The following is a 15,036-nucleotide window of genomic DNA, read 5'->3' on the forward strand; positions in this document are numbered from 1 at the left end:
GAAAGTTGCCATGGTCATCACTGTTGGCCTTTCATGCTGTTGCTAGAAGTGCATGTGCACCTGTTCTTAATCTGCATAATGATTGCAGCAAGACCTAATTATGACATGGGTGAATACTGACAAATGGATAAACCGTTTAACCACGACATAGGGAGTTGTGGGGCCTGGCGATATGCATGCACAGTCACTCGTTTAAAGCAAAAACACTAGTGAAGATAATGCACACTGATGGAGAGTTTGGAATTTTGTGTTTTTAAGCATTTTTAAGTGGATCACACAACGGAGCTAAATATATTTTCAGCTTTGCACAATCATTTTAAAATCTTGATCTTGATTGAATAGACCTGGAGTTTATCAAGTCCAGGCTAAGAGTCTGTTTCTGGGATGAGGTTTTGTTCACTTGAGTGCATTAGGCATTCCTGCCCATGACTTCATCCGCAATGGATTCCCTTCAATCCAGACGACAATGCGTGCATTTATTTTCCACAAGCTCTTGAGCTAAATACTTCTGAGTGAAATTTCAGCACCTGCATTGTAAACTCATCTCTTCTGTTCAGATGAAATCCACACTAATGACACTGGAAAGACTGCAAATAACATTAAACGTCCCATTAGGAAGGAAGAGTTCTATGGGATTGTGCAGGGTTTATTTCCTAAAACTTGTACTGTTGTATTTGTGCAGATAAGGGTCGTGTGGAACAAAAACTTAAACTAAAATGACCATCCTGTGGTTAAGTCTCCTAAAGTCTCCGCACCACCAGAGTGACGGTAATCGTATTTTCATGACATTTTAGTTTCTTTAACTGCTACAAATGTGTAAATAAAGCAGTAAACATCTGTCTGTAACAGTAGACCATAGTATAGCATCCTCTGAATCATCTCACTCTAATGATTCTGTCACCAGCATTTGTTTGCTTGTAATCCAGTTAAACTAGTGTCAAAAACACCAAAAGGAAATAATAGTTGATTATTATATGGTGTGGAAAGACCTGTATATTGGCAAGTAAGAATACAGCAAAGAGGATATTCAGGGGATAGACTGTTGAGTTTAGGGCAGCTTGTTTGTTATAAAGCTACTTTGTCATGTGATGATATTCGAAGAGTTTCGTGATATATATGTCATTTTGTATTTGGTCTTTATGTAAGGAAGAAAAAGTTACTTTAAGTGTCCAGTGTATTAGTTACTCAGGTTTTTTTTTTTTTTTTTTTTTTTTTTTTTTTTCTAAATTGTAATCCATTATTTGTAACGTAAACAGAATTTTCTCTTAAGATATGTATGGCAATAATTCTAAATGGCAATAACTATCACAGTTCAGAAATAAACATGTTTCCTTTACAAAGAAGATTTCAAATGAGAGCCTTCCACTCTTCCTCATCACCATCCTCTTCTTTCTCCAAAGGCAGGTCTTGTATGTAGCCCTATATATATCTGTCACATCCACACAAGGAGAGGAGAAGACGGGTAAGTACTTTCGTGAAGCTTTATTAACATGGGATTTCAACAGAGCTGGTAAGTGTGGTCACAGACGGTGAATCTTCAAGCACTGATCAATAGGTGAGTTCAAGTACCAAGCTAGGCCTGACAACAAAGAGTCACTTCCCTTAATCGCTGTATCTGAATCTCCACAGAGTCACAATACGGTCCACAAGAAGCAGGCAGAAGATCCACAAAGAGCGTCCATGTAATCTTGATTCCAGCCGGTGAGTGAATGAGTGAGGTGAGTATTTAAAGGTGTGGTGATTGCTGGTGCAGGTGCAGGTAATCAGTATTCAGGTGACGGTTCACGTGAGCGGTGCATGGGAGATTGAGTGGATGGTGACTGGCAATGGTGACTGGGGCTAAGGGAACGAGCTGAGGGTGTGACACTACCCCCCGCCCCACGGGTGACTCCAGGCATCCTAGAGCGGCGACGGGGACGACCACGACCTCTGGGAGCCGGGCGGTCCGGGTGTTGTCGGTGGAAATCTTCGAGGAGAGCCGGATCCAGGATGTCATTGCGTGGTATCCACGACCTCTCCTCGGGACCGAACCCCTCCCAATCTATGAGGTATTCCAGGTGGCCGTTCCGCCGCCGGGAGTCGAGGATCTCTTGGACCTGGTAGATGTTGTCTCCGAGGATTTCGGGTTGGTCTGGAGGGGGAGGCGGTTCTGGTTCTGTGGAGGAAGGAGAAACTGGATCAGTGTGACGTTTTAGCAGTGAGACGTGAAACGTGGGTGAGATCCGGTAGTGTGGTGGTAGGTCCAGGCGGTAGGTGACGGGATTTATCTGAGAATGGATGGTGAACGGCCCTATGTAGCGGGGACTCAGCTTTCTGCAGGGCAGTCGGAGGCGGATATCCCGAGTGGAGAGCCAAACCTTGTCTCCAGGTAGATAGATGGGATTAGGCGATCTGCGTCGGTTAGCGGTCTCTGTATGCCTCCGAACTGCCCGCTGGAGATGGACGTGAGCTGAGTCCCACACCCTCTCGCTCTCCTGGAACCAGTGATCTACCGCGGGCACTTCAGAGACTTCTCCTGACCAGGGAAACAGCGGTGGTTGATAGCCTAAAACACATTGAAAAGGGGTTAAGCCTGTAGTGGTTTGGCGAAGGGAGTTTTGGGCATACTCAGCCCACGGCAGATACCGGCTCCAGGTATCCTGGTGTTGGGAGCAGTAAGTACGGAGGTACCGTGAGATCTCTTGAATCTTCCGCTCGGTCTGGCCGTTGGTCTGAGGGTGATATCCAGAAGATAAACTGACGGATGTTCCGAGGAGTTGGAAGAACGCTCGCCAGACCCTGGAGATAAACTGAGGTCCTCTGTCCGAGACAATGTCCTCTGGAGTGCCATAATTCCGGAACACGTTGATGAAGAGGGCTTCGGCGGTCTCGAACGCTGTGGGAAGACCCTTTAATGGGATTAGTTTGCAGAATTTAGAAAAACGATCAACAACAACTAGAATGGTAGTGTACCCCCTTGAGGGGGGAAGGTCAGTGGCGAAATCCACCCCTAGATGGGTCCAGGGTCGGCGAGGAATGGGTAGTGGTTGTAATTTACCCACGGGAAGTTGACGAGGTGTGGTGGTAACGGCGCAGACCGAGCATCCGAGGATGTACCGGGTAACGTCACGAACCATGTTAGGCCACCAGTACTTCTGCTGGATGAGCGAGAGGGTTCGCCTGCTGCCAGGGTGTCCTGAGCCAGGTGACGTGTGCGTACTTTCCAGTAGGGGGAGTCGCTGGTTGGTGGGCACGTACATTAGACCCGTGGGTACCTCCGGAGGTGCAGGCTCCTCGAGGGTGGCGGCTCGAATTTCCTCGTCGATCTGCCAGAGGATAGGCGCGAGGAAAACGGAGGGTGGTAGAATTGAATCAGGCTTGTTGGTGTCTGGATCTGGTGAGTACATACGGGACAGAGCATCTGCTTTAGTGTTCTTGTGACCGGGTTGATACGTGATCTGGAAATTAAAGCGAGCAAAGAAGAGTGACCACCGAGCCTGACGAGCATTGAGTCTTTTGGCATTCTGCAGATATTGGAGATTTTTGTGGTCGGTGACAACAGTGAATGGGAACTGAGCTCCCTCTAGCCAGTGCCGCCACTCCTCAAGGGCAAGTTTAATGGCCAACAACTCACGGTCTCCGATTCCATAATTGCATTCGGCAGGAGAGAGTTTTTTAGAGAAGTACGCACACGGATGGAGTGAGCAAGGTTCACCAGACCTTTGAGACAACACGGCTCCAATGCCGTGATTGGCCGCATCAACCTCTACGACGAACGGCTTGGACGGGTCAGGATGTCGAAGAATGGGTGCCGAGGTGAAGAGGTGTTTTAGATGGCTGAAGGCCTCTCGAGCTTGGGGTGTCCAGCGCAGCCGGCGTTGACCTCCTTTTAGAAGGGATGTTAGAGGGGCCGAGTGCAGGCTGTAGTTCTTGATAAAGCGCCGATAGAAATTGGCAAAGCCAAGGAAACGCTGGAGTTCTTTCACCGTTGTGGGCTCCACCCAGTTGGCCACAGCATCTACCTTGGCTGACTCCATCTGAACTCCCTCCGCAGAGATCACGTATCCGAGGAAGGAGACGGTAGTGCAGTGGAACTCACACTTCTCAGCTTTTAGGTAGAGGTGGTGGTCTCGGAGTCGTTGTAAGACGTGGTGGACATGAGTTTGGTGTTCTTCTATGTTCCGGGAGTAGATCAGGATATCGTCTATGTAGACAATGACGAATTGGTGGAGATAATCACGGAATATTTCGTTCATGAAACTCTGGAAGATGGATGGACTGTTAGCAAGCCCATAGGGCATGACCTGATATTCGTAGTGCCCGGCAGGGGTGATGAAAGCAGTCTTCCACTCGTCTCCCTCTCGGATACGGATCAGATTGTAGGCACTGCGGAGGTCGAGTTTGGTGAACACCTTGGCTTCACGCAGTTCCTCCAGAGCCGCCGGAACGAGTGGTAATGGGTAGGCGAACTTGACGGTGGCGTCATTTAGCACTCGATAGTCGATGCATGGTCGAAGTCCGCCATCTTTTTTGGGGACGAAGAAGAAACTGGACGCAGCTGGAGATGTGGACGGTCTGATGAACCCCTGATCGAGAGCCTCCTGGATGTATTCCTCCATCGCCACCTGCTCAGGACGGGAGAGTGGATATATTTTCCCATGTGGTAGCTTGGCACCTGGCAGCAGGTCGATACAACAGTCCCAGGGCCGATGTGGTGGTAAGCGGGTGGCTTGTTCCTTGCTGAACACATCGGAGTAGGAGGAGTAAAGGGCAGGTCTTCCTATGGAGGTGGAGTGCAATTGAAGGTGCGGTGGCTCGGACTGTGAACTCTGGATAGGTGAACGGTGAATGTGACTCTGGCATCTCGGATCCCATGCCTGGATCTCCCCTGTGCTCCAGTTGATTTGTGGGTTATGTTGGGCCAGCCACGGCCTACCCAGGACGACGTCAACGGTAGCGCGAGGAAGTACGAGGAGGGCCAGTTGTTCCCGGTGTCCGTGGGGCAGAACGAGTTCCAGCTCGTGTGTCCTTTTAGTTATTTTGCCTCCCCCTAACGGTGATCCTTGGATGGTAGTGATACGGTAGGTGGTCTCATTCTGGGTGATGGGTATACGGTGCTTGGTTACGAAGTGAGATGAGATGAAGTTGCTTGCGGCTCCGGAATCCACCAGGACATGGATGGAAAGATTACGTGAGTTAATTGTTATCTGGGCTTTGATATGAGGTATGTGAGATACAGATGGGGTAATGGAAACTGTACTCACCATTGGGCGAGGCGGACGGACTGGGCAGGCGTGGATCAGGTGAGTGGCCTCGCCACAGTATAAACACAGCCGCAGCTGGATGCGGCGTCTCCGTTCAGAGGCATCTAGGCGGTAGGAGTCGGTGATCATGGGCTCCTCCTGGTTTCGTTGAGGCGAGGGCGTTCTGGCTGATGGAGAGATGGTATATGAAGCCGGGGAGGCACAAGCCGAGAGGTGCTGAGCAACATTTATAGTTTTTCTGATGAATGTCTCGAGATTGACATTATCGTCGTAAATGACCATTTGCTTTCTGATCTGGGGCTTTAAACCTTTACGGTATGCAGCTAGCAGGGCAGTTTGGTTCCAACCACTGGTGGCGGCTAATGTTCGGAAACGGAGAGTGTAGTCGTGAACTTCCGTGGCTCCCTGGCGGAGATTTAAGAGTTCATCATGGGTTGAAAGAGGAGTTAGAGCCATCCCGAACACTTCATGGAGGTGGGTGGCGAAGGCATCGAATGAAGATAGAACCGGACTCTGGGAGTTCCAAAGAGCCTCCGCCCATTGTAGCGCTCGTCCGGTGAGTAGAGAGATCACAAAGGCGACTTTGGTGGCCTCATTGGGGAATTTACTGGTATTCGCGTTGACGAACAGTGAGCACTGCAGTATAAACCCACTGCAGCCACTCGGTTCACCCGCATAGCACGCGGGACGTGCAAGGGGCGTGCTGTTGGTGGTGGTAGCACTAGTTTCGGTGGGTGGTGAAACTGACTGTAATACTTGGCGGAGAGCAGTCACCATTTCGGTGAACGGGTCCGAAGCCGCTCCCTGAGCAGCAGCGTTAACATCCATGGGAGATATGAAGTTCTGTTTTCCGGGGCTGGAATCCTGTCACATCCACACAAGGAGAGGAGAAGACGGGTAAGTACTTTCGTGAAGCTTTATTAACATGGGATTTCAACAGAGCTGGTAAGTGTGGTCACAGACGGTGAATCTTCAAGCACTGATCAATAGGTGAGTTCAAGTACCAAGCTAGGCCTGACAACAAAGAGTCACTTCCCTTAATCGCTGTATCTGAATCTCCACAGAGTCACAATACGGTCCACAAGAAGCAGGCAGAAGATCCACAAAGAGCGTCCATGTAATCTTGATTCCAGCCGGTGAGTGAATGAGTGAGGTGAGTATTTAAAGGTGTGGTGATTGCTGGTGCAGGTGCAGGTAATCAGTATTCAGGTGACGGTTCACGTGAGCGGTGCATGGGAGATTGAGTGGATGGTGACTGGCAATGGTGACTGGGGCTAAGGGAACGAGCTGAGGGTGTGACACTATCTTGGTGACTGCCATTATTAAACTAATATTATAGCAAGGATTTTATTTCAAAGAATTGTGTGTTTACATGTTAGCTTCATAAATGTTGTGTTTCTTCAGAATATCAGTAGAGTTATTAATGTCAGGTAAGCTTACTGCATGCAAAATTTAGATTTTTAAAAAGAGGTTTTAAAACTGCAACTACGTTTTTTTTTTATTAATAGATTTTGAGATTATTATTTTTTTATTATATAAAAAAAGAGATTATTTTATTATATAAAAAAATATTAAAACTAAAATCTTGAAACCGTGTCTTTTTTAACTATACTCAATACTATAGCTACTCAATAAGGTTCAGTAACTTAAAATTTCTCGACAAAGTAACGTAAATTATTTTCATGTTTCACGCGCTTGAGGCAAAATCTTTGGCCTTAATTCAACACATTTGGATCTGACAGCTACAGTCACGAACGTGCTGTTTTGACGAACTCACGTCACGTAAGAATACAGTTAAACCTGCTATAACACACACACGCACACTCTCTATAATGGCCTCTTTTATTTAATTTGAAAGTATACTTATAAAACCCTAAATTATATAAAACTCGATTCTCAATAGTAAGCTATCTACTCATATCTGTCGTAAAACAGAACGTGACACGTTATCTGTAAATGTATATAGGCCTGTAATATACTTTGTCACTTGTTTCCATATGGCCTTCACATAAAGGAGTTCATTCACTTTGCACTTAAATATTTTAAAACATGTATTTAATTTACTGGTGAAATTCCAGGCGCAACAAGAAGTGCAAATGTGTGTGAGCTTGATAATGTCACAAATAGACAAGCTCAAATATCCCTAAAATATATATATAGGATGGAGACTTTGGTCTGGCTTGCGGCTGCTTATTTTCAGAATTAGAAAAAAAAAAAAAAAGAAGAAGAATGGTGCTTTGCCACGCGGCTAAATACAGCCTAATTAATGCTTTTACTGTTATTGTACGTAACCACATATGGGCTATTGATGAGTGCCGGTGTTTCATGTGTGTTCTTGAATGATGATCCTGTCCGGGCATTATAACTCCAGCCTCCAGAATTTATACAGGACCAAGAGAACCTATATTAGAAACTAATTTACCAAGATAATTGAGCACTGCAGCGCATCGTTATTCCTTCATTAATGTATGATTTTGATTAATAGCCTTGTCTGGAGTTCACATTGGTAAAACGAAACCAAGAACATGTGAAATTAATTGTACCAAATCACTATATTGTCTGTATTCCAGGCAGAGTATCATTTCGTCCACCCAGACTTAACTATATCAGTCGAGACTTGGTATTAAAAATGTCCCATAATTAGTTCCTTCACTGTTCGATGGTTGTCCGATGTCCTTTGACAGCTATACGATATTTGTGTTCTTATTTTTGTATTAAACTGAACACTGACTTGATGAAAATGCTACAAATATCCCAGCTCAATATTTTGATGTATGTATAGCCAAATATAGAATGGATCTGATGAACTGGATTTATATTAAACAAAATAAAAATAATAAAAATGTTAAAAGATATGACTTGTTCGTGATTCCGTTACAATAAAATTATATTAAAATAGGCCTGTGTGTCCGCTAGAAGAGCGACATAAGTTATAGCACGCGAGTCTAAGTCCGTAAGGGTTTACATATTTGATATTATATATATTATTATATGAAATTTAATGTAACCGGATTATGTTGTTATAGGCTACTGGAGTATGATGCTGATGGGAGATATCAATATTTTGTCCAGAAATGGCAAAATACGCGAATTTGTTTTACTGAAGTGCATTTTTACTTTTTAGCTACAGTAACTTTTACAAGGCCACATCATCAAAAAACTTGACATCTTGTAAATGCAAAGCAAAGTAGCGGCTGCCTCACCGGTGTTTAAAAATGTAGTCTGTATGAAGATATATGAAAGGTTTGGCTAATAGAACGATTTGAATGTAGGTCTACAACTGAATTATATGCATTAACAGCCTTATATACTGTAAGTCTACTATTCGTCATTTTTCTTCATACAATTAGGCTATTTATAAAATGTTAGCCTACTGTTTATTTCAAAATCTAGTATTTTCTTGCATCACGGGGCAAGGGTCCTGGGTGTTAAATACGTTAGGCTTCTTAAAGAAAATCGAGAAAAGAGACGTATTTTCTAAATAGCCCAATTCCAAAGTGATCAGCAGAAAAAAGGTCATTTCAGCATTTTGCAAATAGTGTGGTGAAAATTTAACAGGCCTACATAATCATCAAACTGCAAATCGCTTACTTCAGACACTTCTTCTTGGCATCATAACCAGTGTCATTGATTAAAAGAATCTTTCTGTGAAAATAAATAACCTCAACTTCGAAAATATTGTGTTACCACATATTTACCTTTAGCCTACTGCGTAAACACGCCAAAATAAGTCTAATGCACGGTGTGATGGCGCCCAGTTCCGCATAAAATGACACATGCAGCCCGCATTCGATGAGCCTCAGAGATAAGGAGCATGAATCGGACACAATATAAAACGAAAACCAGCAACGAGGGATTTCACATTATTTATGGTTATTATTGTTATTATAAGCCTTTTATTATTATTATTAACCTATTGTGGATGACTTTCCTGTTGTCATTTGTGTCTTGTGGTGTCACATTTTACAAGAATAAAAAGGTCACATTGCCACAACGTAAAACTGTCTTCGAAAAATTGACATTTTAATTTTTTTTTTCATATTTTTAAAATACCAATGATAAGCGTAAAAAAGCACAATATATGCCGATAAAAAGTTCATGATACCACAGCTTTCATTGCTGAGAAAAAGACCAGTCACTAGCCTATAACCACCGCTCTGGTCCCTGGAAAAAGTTCACTATGACTTTTCAAGTCCCGCGAAAGTTGGGCTAATCAAACAAACAGACAAAACATAGGTAGTATAAAATCAGGTCGAGTGGTTAGGTCTGTAAGTGCCAACATAAAGGCATGATCCAAAGAGGCCAACTTTAGGCCCGTTCGCGTCCTGGAGATAAACATGTTCGCACGGATGTTCTCGTTTATTCCTCTTGGTTTGCATCAGAAAGTGAAGAAGCCCCGCCGTCGGATAAGCGGTCCGCGTCTCGTGTCCTCTCCTGCTCCGACAGCTGCTCGCTGCTGGGGATGGAGTTCTTTTTCGGACGGCCCTTTGGTTTGGTCGGTGACTCTAGTCCTCCTCCTTGCAACACCTTCGAAACAACAACGATAAACATCAGTTTAGATTTTCACAGGTAGGCCTATGACAGTTGAATCGTCATTTTTATGCCAATGAGGTCTATAACTTACGATTTTTTTCCATTTCATTCTTCTGTTTTGATACCATGTTTTGACTTGAAGCTGACTCAGGCCTAGAGACTCTGCTAGGTCTATTCTGTAAACAGAGAAAGATGTCGACTAAACTATTTCTTATACAACATCAATCTGTTCTTTGCATAAGCTGTGGTTCCATAATTACGCTCATAACAAAATAATACAATTAGTTTTAAAAAGGCTACTAGCCTAACTGAAATTAAAAAGCGTGTTTACCTGTCAGGAGTTGAGAGATACTTCTGTTTCTCAAATCGCTTTTCCAAGCCCATCAGCTGTAGCTCGGTAAACACAGTTCTACTCCTTCTTCCCTTCTTAGTCTTGCCTACTGCATCAGCTCCAGGGTCGAGCTTTCCCCGAAGATGGAGGTCCAGCGGGAGATGATGGGATGAGGAGCCCACCTGCAGACCCGCGGCGCCGGATAGAAGCGCAGAGCCCAACGGCGCCCCGAGCGAGCAGGCCAGAGGAGACACTGGAAACTTCAGGATACTGGTCTGGTCTGCTTTCAGGACTAGAAGTAAAACAATTGTATGTGTGTGCATTAGTCATTACAATGTAGTCGGAACTGCAACTTATAGTGGCATCTTCATGTCAGTTTTAAAAAAAAAGTTCGAATGGATCATCATAGTGAAAACTGATTTTTTTATGTGCAAATTTCTATAGGCTTATAAAATAATATAACAATGATCAGTATATTAGCTATAACTGAATTTGGAATCTATAAGGAGTTTTACGAAAGATACAAAAAATCTTGTACAACAAAATAGACTAATGATTATTTAAAGTACATGTCTTGGATTATTTTTGGCATACATCTTTCCATCCATAACGGGTGGTGTCGTTTAAAAATGGGAAAAAAAATCCAAAATCTTATTTTTCATACTGGAATAATTCAGCGTTAACTGAAAGCTGCATAATCTTTCCTCGGGGTACAATTGTTTTCATTACAACATCTTTATTTCCAAACGTTCAGTTTGTCACAGTAACTTTTAACACATTAACAGTTTTTTGGGCTCGATTTTTGCAGTTTAATCTGAATTTTCTTCATCTTAAATTCAAAGCTGTTGAAAAAGTGCAGTAAATGTATCAATGCAGTTTGTTACTTTTGCACCACTATTATTTAATTTTGCTGTTAAGGCGGCAAATGAAACACTTTTTTTATTTTAATGAATTTCTTAATTGTACTTATTTTTTCATGCACGGGCTGGTAATGACTCTCTTTCCCAGAGTATAAATAAAATAGCATGAAATGCATGCAGTAGGGCCTGAAATGGCGTGCATTTGCAATTTTTACAAGCTTGCTCGGTCCAATGCACTGAATATATTTCTATCGGAGATATCTGATTTGTTTTGTATTGGTCCGCAGAGACAATGTGGAATATTTTCCCTGTGAGTAGGCAAATCGAGAGGTTGTGCAATTTGAATGTCCCTGTATTAAGAGAAGGTTAAAGGATTGCCCATGCCGGATCTCAAAGTATCGTCTGACTGAAAGGTCATGGTACTTACCTAAGTGGTTGTGGTATGGTCTGGCGGACAAAAGGGCATGTACTCCAAATTTAAGAAGGTCTCCAGTGGGATTTGATACCTTGTGGTCCGGATGGTCTGTAAGAATCTCTTCAATCATGAAACTCCTGTACCTGTGAGACCTTTGGTCTGGATGGGCATCCGGGGGGTAGTAGTGCGCCCCAATCTCCAAAGGATGTTGCATTATTATAGTTTAAATGTTGCAGATGTTCTCCGAACCTCCTGGAAGCCTGTAGAAACCTTGAGGTCACATTGAGGATTCAGATGTCCTTGTAAAGCACCGAGTCGTCCATTCAGATTTTTAGATGCGATCATTTAAAAAAAAGAAAAAGAAAAAAACATCCTTACGGTTGTGGAGAACCTTTGAAATACGTAAAGAAGTCTCTAATTGACGCTCGATCTTAAAACGTTCAAAACATGAGTGAATTTGCTTTTCTGTTGGCGAGTTCCGAAATGTGTGGTCCCGTCCACGCAGCTGGAGTGAGAAGTCTAATCCGCCCAGTAAGGGCAGCCTGTTTCTGTTCTTACGGCACCAACTGAGCTCTGAATCAGGAACATAGACATCTGAGTTTAAGGAGGTCTAGCACAACGCCACACCTCCTCCTCAGCATGCTTGGGCACCCTTTGTAAATAAAGGGAAAACAAATAGTCAAAACATTTCACTTGTGGTGCGACTAGTTTTCAAACGTCTTCGGTCATTTGAATAAGTTTCATTTTAAAACGGGTCAGAGATGTTGTTTGGACGGATAAATTATTATTCTAAAATAGGCTACATTTGAAAAAGCCATTCATACTAAAGTGATTTGAATAGATACACTTATTCTATAGGCTAATGATGTTTCCATTTCTGAACTAAAATGTTTTGTAGGTCTTGTCCATATAGGTCTACATGTTTTGTTTTTTTTTCTACAAGATTTTTTTTTTAAGGTCTCGAACTTCATTTGTTACTGACCCATTAATCGCATAGCCTACGTTTCAACGACTGTCTTGTCTACACTAGGCTATATCAGCTTAACAAATAAATAGGTTCTAGGCCCATTATTAAATTACATTAGAGGGACTTTATTAAATTCAAACTTATAAAAAATAAACGAAAGTCTTGTCAAAATAAATCTGAATACGTCCGAAATAAATATAGGAGCTTATCACAGAATGGCACATCTCCTTCATCAGTTAGTTTATGAATCATGGTTATATATAGATGTCCATATTCAGTTTTATTTAAAATTTAATCTTAAGAGGCTGGGGCCTTAAAAAAACGTCCGCTAAAATGTCCTGCAAAAATTGGAGGAACGTAAAAATATCATAAATATCGCTGATACAATATATGTGGCTACATAGAAAGTATGTAGTTCAACAACTTTTAACTGACATTTTAATTGCATAGCACACCGTTTCCAATTTTACTTGTGATGTTGAAATTGAAAAATAGGAAACGTTTCTTAAGGTGTTATTTTGCCATGTTGATTCGATGACAAAACAGTGGTGAATCATTTAGAGGTTATTCACCATCGTCAGGAAATTGTTTTGAATTTTGGTTCATTTTTTTAACATGGTAGTTCAAGTGTTATAATAAAAAATAAATCAATGTAAGGTGATACTTTTACGCAAGGGCATTAGATCAAAATGCTTACATATTTCAGTTTTGTTTATTTTATGCATAGCATTCCAATTCATATTAAACATTTCACAAATAGGCTAATGCAAAATATATGTTGAAAAGTGAGACACTTCTGGTCAGTGGTAAAGTCTCTCCTTTAGACATAGACCACTCAGTTGTGTCACGTTACAGTCTTTTGACAGAAATTATATTTCTTTCTTTGTTTTAAACTGTTTAGTAATACGATCGCCGTCAATTTTAACATTAACGCCAGAATTACGCAGCAGCATGTTTTCTTTTTCTCTCCAGTCTTTTCTTCTTGATCTCACTCGAAATAATGTTGTTTTACTTTCATAAAGTGCGTATCTATATCTGTATTTTCACTATTATAGGCTAATTACTATTGTTACATTCAGTTGTGTATTATTACATCTTAAATACTGAATTTACATATTTGCAATCACAGAAAACAAAGATATTGAAATTCCTAAATAGAAAGAAAGAAAGAAAGAAGTCATTATACATCCAAGCCCTTCTGCTTGTTCACCTATAGCAGGCAAGGTGGCCTCTAAAGCGCTTCTGTATTTCAACCACTAGGCGACATCATGTGAATGCTGCATTGCAAAGCATCAGTGTATATCAATAAGCAGATGTAATTATCGATTTTTTTAATATGTAGTCTTTTCCTAGGTGAATGTGTGCACTGCAGTCACTGTTCAGAAGTGTTTTTTTTAATGCATAATTAGCAGGGCTATAGCCATTAACCGTGCAGTACTGGAAGTGGGACCACTTCAGCAAAAGGCTTAGTGTGTTAATCTACAATGTGCTTAACCATATGCACCACCAAGCCTCCTACAAGACACCCCTGCTCAGTCCAGAGCATCATCAACATCCATCTAATCTGATCAGACATGCCTTATTATATGCTTACAGTTAAGTTCATAACACTGACAATCTGGGATTCCAAATGTAATTTAACTTAATTTAAATACAAGACAATTAGTCTTGTATTTTAAAAAGCAAAGCAAATTGGTGGCATAATCCTTAATTAGATTAGACGCCATATTGAATGTAACGCGGTCTTTACAAAGGCTTGCACTGTATAAGCATTTTTATGTTTTTATTTATTTATTTGTATTATTATTATTATTTTTCTACTGAAATTTTGTCAATGAAAAGTTTTAATTCGGGAGGACGCTTTGACATCTGTTAAGAAACAATACAGTCCATTGAATTCACTGGAGCTACTTTTATCTCTCAAAGCCTCGTTTTTATTCCTCGTTTTATTTGATGCCCTGACTGTTGTATACGTGAACTCCTTTTACTAAAGGTCAGTTGTTTTTGCTTCCATTGAAGCATAAAATGCTATTTGGATCATTGACAAATCATGTGGAATAATAATATGCTCATTAAGCTTTACACAGATGTGGAGTTTCCACAGCTCGAGACACAGCTCTGGCATCAAAGCATATGATAACAAATACTAAAACATTTTAAAACTAGTGCAGTCTTCCATTTCAACGTTTTCCTTAAATTGTTATTGTCGCAATTTACAATAAAAATATACAATTAGAAAAAAATAGAAGCATTTTCACATACGAGCAGTATTTTATTATGTATTATAGCAGTCTTTATTATACATAAATTAATGGTGATTCGTGACTACCTTATGAAATATGATTTCATGGTTACCCTTTATTTTAAGGTGTCCTTGTTACAGTGTAATTATACATTTAAGTACTGAGTAATATTTCTTAACTAGCTACATGTAGGCACACTTACTATGTGGTAAGATGTATATATGGTATATACGTTTCCATGTAATTATGCATAACTTATTGTTGTTATTATAATAGCAACAACATGTAAAGTGTAACTAGGACACCTTAAAATAAAGTGTTACCGATTTCATTATTTATAATGGCAGTGATATGTATTTGTAAGTAGCTAATCCTGTTCATTCGTTTACTTAGATCAAGTACACTATTAAGATGTGTCAATAACACTTAGCATGAAACTCAGCC

At 41.4% G+C, this 15,036-nt stretch overlaps 1 protein-coding gene across 1 annotated transcript; it reads right to left on the bottom strand.

Moving 5' to 3' along the window:
- Positions 1-9,251: 9,251 nt before the first annotated feature.
- barx1 (BARX homeobox 1) lies at positions 9,252-11,935 on the bottom strand. Its single transcript, XM_026275971.1, has 4 exons — positions 11,395-11,935; positions 10,108-10,399; positions 9,868-9,952; positions 9,252-9,770 (listed from the first exon to the last, which is right to left on the bottom strand). The coding sequence occupies exons 1-4, from the start codon at positions 11,594-11,596 to the stop codon at positions 9,603-9,605; spliced, it is 747 nt and encodes a 248-aa protein (XP_026131756.1). The 5' UTR covers positions 11,597-11,935; the 3' UTR covers positions 9,252-9,602.
- Between the last annotated feature and the right edge of the window lie 3,101 nt (positions 11,936-15,036).

Source organism: Carassius auratus, chromosome 11 (genome assembly GCF_003368295.1).
Source record: "Carassius auratus strain Wakin chromosome 11, ASM336829v1, whole genome shotgun sequence".
Classification (NCBI taxonomy): Eukaryota; Metazoa; Chordata; class Actinopteri; order Cypriniformes; family Cyprinidae; genus Carassius; species Carassius auratus.